General features: G+C 32.9%; 1 protein-coding gene across 1 annotated transcript; it reads left to right on the forward strand.

Annotated features, from left to right (window-relative positions):
• Positions 1 to 7,250: 7,250 nt before the first annotated feature.
• Positions 7,251 to 8,600, forward strand: LOC107615067 (uncharacterized). The gene is made up of 2 exons (XM_016317184.1): positions 7,251 to 7,401; positions 7,627 to 8,600. Exons 1-2 carry the CDS (start codon positions 7,251 to 7,253, stop codon positions 8,598 to 8,600), a joined length of 1,125 nt encoding a protein of 374 aa, XP_016172670.1.
• The last annotated feature ends 2,556 nt before the right edge of the window (positions 8,601 to 11,156 follow it).

Consider the following 11,156-nt stretch of genomic DNA (forward strand, 5'->3'; position numbering starts at 1 on the left):
AGAGTTGGCAGAAGTTGATAGAATCTTTGTTGGTTACATAGCGGAATTGTATTTAAAATAATGAAATTGTTGAACATGCAGAGGTCTTGGTTTTAGGGTGATTGATCAGTCATGGAGTATTACGCTAGACATACTCTGGTAAATGGTTGAGAAGCACGATATGGTACTTGGAAAAAAGAGACTCAAGTAGAAGGAAAAGTGAAAAACCCTGGCCAAACAACAACACTCAAGTAGAAGTAGAAATAGTGGTGTACCACTGGCCAAGGAAGAGCTTTGCAAGCCAAAATTTCCTACCACGGAGGAGGAGCGGCGACTAAGGAGGAAGGACTAACGCAACTTAGTGAATCAGATCTAGAACCAGGTGAGGAGACCGAAACCAGCAGTCAAAGGGAATCAAAACAAAGGTGAAAAAGGAGGCAGTCCGGCATGAAGAAAAATGAGGCGACAAGCAGCAAAAAAAACAAAAACGACCTGGAGGAGCCGCGAAAAATCAGGAATGATCAGCGCTAGCAGCGAGCCGTCTGGCCTCCAGTGTGGCAGTGACACAGGGATGATGGTGGTCAGTGATGAGAGAGACTGAGAAAGCGAATGTCCGAGAGAGGTGGCGACATTTAAAATGGGAGGTCGCGTGACGTATAACTTGTGTGGCAGATTTGTTTTAGACTTTTATACATATAAAAATTCAAAAATACATTATTACTGATTTTTATAGCTGATTTTAGTGTTAATATCATAAATATATTTAATTTGTTTAAAATAATTTTATATTTTTTTCATCTATACGAATATCAAACAATGGTATAAAATATAAAAAATTATAGAAAATAATAGATAATTAATGCAGATAAATATACTAAATATTAGATAATAAATTTGTAAACTTTTTAAGATAATAAACAATCTTCTAATATACCAATGAGTAATAGCTCAAATAGCATAGTTTCCTATTTTTGATAAAAAAAAAAAAAACAATCTTCTAATATAAAAATTCAAAACAAGATAAATAAAAAGACTGAACATATATTCATCAAAATCATAATTTACTAATAATATAAAATATTCAAAATAAAATAAATAACTCTATTTGTATTTGTTTAAATAGTCTTCATCTAAGTTATCGAAATAGTCACAATCATCCTCTATTTAAAAAGAACCATATGATTGTTTTGGTGGCTGCAGGATAAGAAGAGGTTGTCTAGTTGGAGCTGTGCCTCTTTTAAAACTTAAAATATAGAGATTAAAAATTACAAGAAGCTAAGTTATATCATATTTTGCAGTAACCACAAAAATTCATTACTTTTCAAAAGGCAATGGCGCACACACACTAATCACAATAATAAAGAAAAGAAAATGTTAAAATATAAAGACTTATTTTTCTTTGTCATTCGCAGAGTACACTTAGACCTAGTTTAGTAAAATTTTTAATTTTTAAAAACAGTTTATAAAAGCTAGTTTTTTAAAAGTTATAACATTTGTATTTGATAAATTAAATTAAAAATAATTTTTAATAAATATAAATAACAACAAATATATTTAGTAAAATAATTTTTAAAATATATAAATATTATAATAGACATTAATGTAAGAATTAAATTTGAATATTAATTAATGTACAAAATTATATTAGACTTTTTAATTTTCATAAGTATAAACTAACTTTAAAAAATTTTCTATTAAGTACTTTCGAAAGCACCCTTGGCTTTTAAAAGCTGTAAGTATAAGCACATGAGGTTTTTATTTACCAAACGTAAAATGAAGCGCTTATACTTTTGAAAAGTACAAGCACCTCTCTAAAAAATTTTACCAAACTAAGCCTTATTTTAGTTAAAACTTGACTACATATTGAACTTTTTGTTAGAGTAAACACTCTGCCCGTAACACAAACAACAAATCTTTTTAATCTAAAAAATCGATGAAAAACTTGATTATAGATGATTTGACAACGTAAAAAATCCCAAAATAAAGAACAATTTGCAACAAGGAGAGCTTCAACAAAAAATTGACTGCAACTTTATCGATTTTAGTTAAAAAAATCAACATTCTATCTGTCTATCTACACAATTCATTTAATTTTAAAAAAAAATATTCATTATCCAAATTTATCGACAGTAAACATGTTAATATTATAAATATTAAAATAAACTACATATGCGTCCGTCGATTTTAAAGAAAAAGCATTCTCAATGCACTACTCCGTTAGCAGTGCGACAATAATATAAAAACGTTCTAAGGTAGCCAAAATAATGGACATCGTTTTACAGAGTCTAGCGTACATTCAACTATCCATATCAGCCATGAACGTCTGTACGTCGAAAATTATCTTAGTGACTAGCATGAGCCATATTCACAAAGTTTGAAACTAACTAAATAAAAACAATTAAAATTTCAGATATTAAATTAAGACTTACATACAAATTTAGATACTAAATTAAGTATTATTTCTACCCTTCTCAAATTTTATATATTTTTAATTTACAAATAAACTATTTAAAAAATATTTTTTGATATTTCAAAAACTAAGCAAATAATTAAAAATAAATTGATAAAATTTATAAATTATATTTATTATTTATTAATCATCAACTCTATTTGATATATAGAGTTAACATCGTTTAGAAATTTTCTCAAAGTTTGACTATTTTAAAAAACTTAGCGAAAATGATAGTGTACTCACTTAGAATATTTCTTTAGAATGATAAATCTATGTGATGTAAAGTCAGATTTTTAATTTCTAGTTAATAAAATTCTGTTCACCGTAAAATAAAAATAACAAACGAATTCCAACCAAACAATTTTTTCCTTTATATTTCATTTTTGTATTTTAATTTATTACTTCTTGTAATTTTTTATTTTGGACTAAAATAAATAAGTCAGGAGGCATGGCTTATCTCTCAAGAATAAAAAAAAGAGAGATTCATATTTAAATTTTTATTCTCCACATCTTATTTCAATAATATGTATTATTTCTTAGGAATTTTTTTAACAAAAAATAAAATTAGGTCCAGACTAAAAATTTATTCTTAATGGATAACTTTTTTTTATAAACTTTCTTTTATTAAAAAGATAATATTTATTCTTCACCGAAACCTTTTTTCTTTAACATGATATTACTCTTGTTCTAACACATTAATTCTTCCTTAGTAATCCACAGGTGGGGGTGGAGGTGGAGGTTTTGGAAAGCAACATTTTCGGCATGACTCTGGCGACATCGGGCAGCAAAGAGTACACCATTTAAGACTTTCTCCCACGCCTTCCATATATCCGTGTCCTTCCAATCTATTCAATCCAATATTTAATTTCGATTTTTCTTCCGTATATGCTGCAAATACATAATAATTCTTTAAAAAGTTATTGACAAATTAAAAGTACTAATTTAGCAAATAATTAAAATTTTTTTAATTGAATCGTCAATATCTCGAAATATTAATTATTAAGAATTAATTAGTTCGACTCAATTGGATTGATCTTTTGTGGAAGAACAAAAATGTTATATTCAAACCAATAAGTAATAGCTCAAATGGCATAGTCTTCCCATACTCAATTAAGAGGTTGCGGGTTCGAGTCTCCTATCTTTGGTAAAAAAAAATGTTGTATCCAAATAAAAAATCAACTATCAAATCAATCAAAATATATTTATATATAAATATATGTAAAATTTATTAATTTATTGTATTTTGTATTTTATTATGTATGTTATATTGTTAATTAATTTTATAGTTCATTTTTGATATATATTTAATATGGTTGATTAAAGAAATAGAAGTCGCTTAACAAAATAATTAATGATGAAGGTGATTGAAATATTTTGGAGAAATTATATAAATAAAATTATTTGTATAGAATGATATATTATTTTTATTTAATCTTCATTTTCAATCAAGGGAAGAATTATGTATCACAACAGAAGATATATATGTAAGATATAAGGAGAATAATGGGTATTTTAGTAAGCAAAATTTAATGATAAAAAATAAAATTTTTATTAATGGATATTTTTTTAAAAAATAATTTATTTTTTTAAAAAATGAATAAAGTTAATATTAGTTAACACAAAAAGTTTAAAATGGATTAAAAAATAGATTTTTTAAAAGTTAGAAAGAAGGAGAATGTACATTTATAAAATAGAGGGGAGGAGAGTGTCATTTTAGTATTTTGCAGGAAAGAGAAGTGTAATTTTCTCTTACTTTTACTACTAGAAATTTGTCAAACACGTAAAAAAAATCTTTTTTATTGAAAAATAATTTTTTTTATCAAAATAATAGCGTTCAAACAAACATTTAAGATGTAAAAAAATAGATAGATAGCGGGAAAAAGATGTTATTGTGAAAGAAAAATTGGATTGAAAAAAAAAAAAAGACACGCGTGATAACATATCTATTGGTTATTTACTAACTACTTTATGTATAAGGTGTGTTTTGGAATACTGATACATTAAATTTATTTTAATAATTTTTATTTGGGGTAAAGAATTATATTAGTTCTTAATGTTTGAATTAAGTTTTAGTTTTGTCTAATGATTTATATAAATGTGGCACATTTAATAAATACATAATTATTTTGTGGAAAAAAAATTAAAATGGTTTCTGACAATTACCTCGAAAGATAATGAGGCTCTTAACAAAAAAAATTTCAACCCGATTTCTGACAATTACTTCGAAAGGACAACAAAATCTCTATGTCAAAAAAAGTCAATGTTATTTTTTTTGTACAAAGACTAATCAGTTCCAAAAAAAAAGTCAGGAGCCGGATTTAATTTTTTTCTCTTAAAGACTTCGTTATCTTTTCGAGATAATTATCAGAGATCGATGGGATATTCACTCTTATTTTGTTCATTTTAAACATACCTATTATTAACAATATATTGATACAGATTAATCATTAACAAATAATAACATAAAGCAATGCGCAAATTGATCACCTGCTTTATATCCAGAGAAAGTCTCAGAAAAATCACGGGCAACTATCTTTGAAGGAACAATAACAACCAAAGCTAAGAGTCCTAAAGTGACTATTGCATATTTTGAAGCCATTTTTAGGAGATGAACTAAAATTAGATGAAGAAAGATGTGAAAATGATCAAGGGAAGGATAGTTTATATAGAAGAGGAGAAAGACCATCGGGGCTTGCATATAATAACCGGGGAAAAAAACAGTGAAGAGCCAAATTTGTAATTAATATACGTATACCTTAAATTATAAAATTAAACATTAATTGGGAGAAAAGTCAAATTTGTAATTAATATGGATAAAATAAATTTTAAAAGAGTAATTATTCAAATTAATTTTTAAAGATGTTAAAAGCGAATATTTTAGTCTCAAAAAATTAATATACATCTTAATTTTTAAGGTTTTATTCCGATAGACAAATCAACCTCAGTTTATTTTTTGGCATAATAATTATCCAAATCAGTCTCCAAAAATTTTTAAAAAGGATATTTTAATTCTTAAAAAAAATTAATACACAGATCAATTCTCAAAATTTTTCCTGTCAGATATAACAGTTTTCGGGTATGTCTAAAACGAGCACAATGTGCTTATTTTCGAGTATCATCATCTGCCTCATCAAAACTTAACCAAAATTTATTGTAATTTTTTTTAAAAATCTAAGAAATGCGCTTCAAACTAGGCTTAGCTAAGTGCTAACTGCATCAATAATTTCAAAATATATCTGCTCAATGTGACACGCAATTTTCATAATCATAGGAACGGTGTAATTGAAAAAGAAAAATGAAAAACAGTAAGTTATGGAAAATTGTAAATTCCATCCAATAATTGCTAGCTATTTGGTTGGTAGGAAAGTAACAATGTAATTGTCCCTGGATGTGATATAATAAGTCTAGTCTTTAATAATCTAATCTTTTTATTTACTTCCTAATCTCAGGGCATAATCTAATAATAAAGCCTATCCTATTCTATGATTAGGATCATGATATCAATAAAAATAATAGTTTACAAGCATATATAGTGAAATGAACAAGTCACTATCTTCTTTGGGAAATTGGGAGGGAATAAAAGAAGAGAAAAGGCGGAACAACAAACAAACAATGATAAGGTTATAATACACAGTCAAAATTTCCGTGTAAAAACTTCTCGTTGAGAATGATTAAAACTAAAAAAGAAATGGTGATGGAATTAATTAAGGTAATGACTATGAAACCATTCCTTCAGATGATATACACACAAATAATATTAAACTATCATAAGACTAAGAGAAGATATAGCAAGAAGGTTCAAAGATCTCTATTGCTTTGCATGTGATTTAGATAATCTTGACCAATGATTAGCAGAAGTTTATATCAACTAGTCTAGATTCTAACTAATTATAAAGACATTATTTAATAAAAATGAAACATACTATTTATAATATTTAAAACAAATAACAAATTATTTGGCACCATCATATCTAAGTTTAGGAGCATTTGTGGCAGAGTAACTAGTAGCAATGAATATTCTTTGACCCTAAATATCTTAGGTACCAATAGATGTGGTTTGTCTTTTTCTATAAAATCATACTCAACTGAGAGCTACGATAACTGGATCACTCTGCACACCATGTGAGGCAGTGTTGGAAGGCTCATTGGCTTGTTGAGCACGTGATCTTGTAGCACCTAAAGCAGGCATCATGTGTATCTGAAGCTCCTGATAAGAGGGGGGTAATAGTAGCTGTAAGAACTGCAATTAAGTAATCATTTAATTAAATAATTAAATAGCCCAATATAGGTTCCTAAAATTTAGAATGTTAATTAGAAAATATAAATATGATATTTAGACTCAGTAGATTTTTCTGAGTTGAAAAATGTAATTTTCTGTGGTGGTTAATCCCGCTTACGTTGAGATGTTAGGTCTGTGGCTAAGTATCCTACTCGCATCCTTTCGAGTCACAAGAGTGAGCCGAGCACTATAATCTCTGAGAAAGTGGCCGGGAACTATAACCCTAGGGAAGGTACCCATTTTTATTCGTGACCAAAAGGCGACATTCCCATGGGAATGTGTCGGGTTGGCAGTTGAACCGACAATAATGTGATATCACAGCCAAATAGGATAGGCATTCATCATGTGCATATTCTACATGTTTGCTTGCTTTTTTGACTTGCATTGTTTGTTTAATTGTATAACATGCCTAATTCTTCCTGAGTTACTTGATATACATGATTATACTTGTGCTTTACTTGTATTACTCGCGGACGAGGTCGTACGCGTACTCGAGGAGAAACTGGGAATGACCGACCGGCCGACAACCATGCCGAGTTTATGGCGGAGATGGCCAACTTGGCTAACACCATGGAGGCGAATGTTGCTACGACTTTGCAAGCTGTACAGAGATTTGGTCAACCGGTGGGAAACAGAAATGGAAATAGGGATGGAAATAGTAATGGAGACAGAAACGACAATGACTTGGGAGGTGCTCCAATGACTTTGGCTTCATTTCTAAAAATTCACCCACCGACTTTCAGAGGTTCTATCAACTCAAGTGAAGTGGACAATTGGTTCTGAGCTATGGAGCGCGCACTACAAGCTCAGAATGTCCCGGCTAATCAATATGTAGAGTTCGCAGCCTATCAATTGTTAGGAGAGGCGCAACATTAGTGGCAAGGAGAGTGCTAGTTGATATGACTTTCGAATGCAGAGATTCCTTGGGACGTGTTTCAAACAGTGTTCTATAGGAAGTATTTTCCGGAGTCGGTGAGAGAAGCAAAGGAGTTAGAGCTTATGCAGCTAAAGCAAGGCTCGTTGTCTGTGGCCGAATACACTAGTTGGTTTGAGAAACTCTGTAGGTTCTCTAGGGTGTGTCAAGGTGCCCCGGAGTCCTATGAGAGTTGGAAGTGCATTAAATATCAAGGAGGCTTGAAGGATAACATTATGACTGTTGTGGCTCCTTTGGAGATTCGGATCTTTTTCGAACTTGTGAACAAGGCAAGGGTCGTGGAGGAGTGTGCTAAGAAGGTGACATTGGCGAGAGACACCCGAGGGGGAAACAATGCTAGAGGCCGAGGCAAGTATTTTCAACCAAGAGCTCAAAACTTCAAGAGAGGAGGGCATGTACCTCAAGGTCAAGGAGGCTTTAGGAGGAATAACAATGATCAGTACCAGCATGCCAAAGGGAGAGGTAATCAGAGTAAGGCTTCTCCGGATTTAACTTGTGATCATTGTGGACGTTTTCATCCGAATGACTCGTGCAAGTTGGTTATAGGTGGATGCTTTGCATGTGGATTGCCTGGACACATGGCAAAGGATTGCCCTCGTAGGAGGACTCCGAATGTGGGCCAGAACCAGCAAGGTCGGGTGTTTGCTGTAAACGGCCAGGATGTTGCAAAGTCGGATCAATTGATGAAAGGTAACTGTTCATTTGGTGAGAAAACATTGGTTGCATTATATGATACTGGAGCTTTGCATTCATTTATTGCATTAGATAAAGTTGAGAAACTAGGGTTGAAAATGTCAGAATTAGCTTTCGATTTGCATGTGTATACCCCATATCAGATGGTTGTGACAAAGTTAGGTTGTAGGCAAGTGTCTTTCAAGCTTGAGAATAAAGAATTTGTCCATGACTTAATTTGCTTGCCAATGGTTGGGTTAGAGATGATTTCGGGGTTTGACTAGATGTCCAAGAATCGGGTTTTGTTGGATTACTTTGAGCGATCTATTCGGTTTATGCCGGAAGGAGAAGGAGGAGCAGTGCTAGCTGAGGGTTATTACCTGAACTCTATGATAGTGAACTGTAGTGGAGAAGAGTGTCAGGGTTATATATTGTTGGCTGCGAATGTGTTAGGTGATGAACAGAGGTTAGATCAAATTCCAGTAGTTAGGGAGTTTCCAGAAGTGTTCCCGGAAGATATTCCTGAATTCCCACCTCAAAGGGAAATTGAATTTGCTATTGACTTGGTGCCGGGAGCTGGAGCAGTGTCGATTGAGCCATACCGAATGGCTTCGATAGAGCTGGCAGAATTAAAGACTCAATTGGAAGAGCTTCTGAACAAGAGGTTCATTCGACCGAGTGTATCTCCGTGGGAGCGCCAGTTTTATTGGTAAAGAAGAAAGATGGAGGAATGTGACTTTGCGTAGACTATAGACAGTTGAACAAAGTGACTGTGAAGAACAAGTATCCGTTGCCGAGGATAGATGACTTGATGGATAAGTTGCAAGAAGCTGGAGTATTTTCAAAGATTGATTTAAGATCCGGTTACCATCAGATAAGGGTAAAAGAGGATGACATTCTGAAAACTGCGTTTAGGACGCGCTATGGACACTACGAGTTTGCGATGATGTCCTTTGGGTTGACGAATCCACCTGCTGTGTTCATGGATTACATGAACAGAGTATTTCGTCTCTTCTTAGACAAATTCGTGGTGGTATTCATAGACGACATTTTAGTTTACTCAAAGATGGCAAAGGAGCACGAAGAGCATTTGAGGATTATGTTGTAAGTTCTGAAGGAGTGGAAAATGTATGATAAGTTGTCCAAATGCGAGTTCTGGAAGGAGGAAGTGAAGTTCTTAGGTCACGTGATGAGTAAAGGTGGAATAGCCGTAGATCCTTTGAAAGTAGAGGCGGTGATGGAATGGGAAAGACCGATGATGGTAACAGAGGTTAGGAGCTTTTTGGGGTTAGCTGGATATTACAGAAGGTTTATTCACAGGTTCTCACAAATCGCACTACCAATGACTAAGTTAACAAGGAAAGAGATACCGTTCGTGTGGACGGCAGAGTGTGAGGAGAGTTTTCAGACTTTGAAACAAAAGTTAACTTCAGTGCCAATTTTAATTCTACCTGAACCACATGAACTGTTTGAAGTGTACTGTGATGCTTCTTTGAAGGGTTTGGGTTGCGTTTTGATGCAACACCAGAACGTGGTAGCTTACGCATCGCGTCAGCTGAGACCACATGAGGTGAATTACCAAACTCATGACTTGGAATTGGCGGTGATTGTGTTTGCATTGAAGATTTGGAGGCACCACTTGTACAGAGTGTGGTTTAGAGTCTTCTCTGATCACAAGAGTCTCAAGTACATCTTTGATTAGAAAGAGCTCAATATGCATCAAACGAGGTGGATGGAACTTCTGAAAGATTATGATTTTGAACTGAGTTATCACCCCGGAAAGGCAAATGTTGTGGCAGATACATTGAGTCAATTTAACGATAGCTTGGATAAGGATTAATGAAGAGGAGTTAGTAGATAAGTTTGCGGAACTTAAGTTAGGTCTTGGTGAAGTTGAAGGGGAAGCTTGTTTGAACCAATTGTGCATTTCAAGTACTTTTAAGTCAGAAATTCAGAGGGCTCAGCAAAGTGAGTAAGAACTTCAGAGATTATTTCAACCGATTGGCAAGAAGAGGCATGGAGAGTTTACTAAGGATGATGAAGGGTTGTTGAGGTATAAGGGGAAAATTTGTGTGCCGGATGTCGGAAGTTTGAGGCAAGAGTTGTTGTCGGAAGCTCATAGTAGCGGGTTGATGAATCCATATTTGATGATATATTTTGGTTTGATTTGAGTGGATTTTATCATATAAACCCACATTTATTCATCCAAATAGCATACTTTTGTGTTCTCTCCTTAAGTTGAGCTTAATTGTGAAAACATGCTATTTTGTGCTTAATTTAACCAATTTTATTCCACTTTCATTCCATTCGATGCCTTGATACTTTTGATGAGTGATTTCAGGTGTAAGAGGTAGGAATGGCTTGATAAGAGTGGAGGAGAAGCATGCAATAGGGAGAAAACATGTAGAAAACAAAGGAAAAGCACACATTGGAGTGTGCGTACGCACAACCTACTATGTGTACGCACAAGAAGCACAACAGCATGTGTGCGCATGCACAAGTCCTAGCACGTGACCTCATTAATGCAAATCGCTGGGGGCAATTTTTGGGCCTCCAGAGCCCAGTTTTGGGACTTTCTTAAGCTGATTGAGTGCTATATCAAAGGGCCATCATTCCATGTGAAAAGGGGAGAGCAATTAGGATTAGTTTAGCATCATGTAGGTCATTTTCTAGAGAGAGAAGCTCCCCTTCTCTCTAGAAATTAGGGTTTTTAGCTTAATTTCTTTGTAATTTCTCTTTTTAATTCTTGTTTTCATCTAGTTTCTTCTACCTTTCTTTGTTCTATTATCTTAATTTCCTTAGTTTATCTTGTTAATTTCTCATTTTGGTTACTTTTTATG

Source organism: Arachis ipaensis, chromosome B9 (assembly GCF_059453495.1).
Source record: "Arachis ipaensis isolate K30076 ecotype BB chromosome B9, ASM5945349v1, whole genome shotgun sequence".
Lineage (NCBI taxonomy): Eukaryota > Viridiplantae > Streptophyta > Magnoliopsida > Fabales > Fabaceae > Arachis > Arachis ipaensis.

Bases quoted from the DNA above. Each gene is read 5' to 3' on its own strand.
- LOC107615067 (XM_016317184.1), top strand. From the start codon at position 7,251: ATGGCGGAGATGGCCAACTTGGCTAACACCATGGAGGCGAATGTTGCT. The intron at 7,402-7,626 runs GTGCTCCAATGA...TTTCGAATGCAG, and splicing joins AAACGACAATGACTTGGGAG to AGATTCCTTGGGACGTGTTT.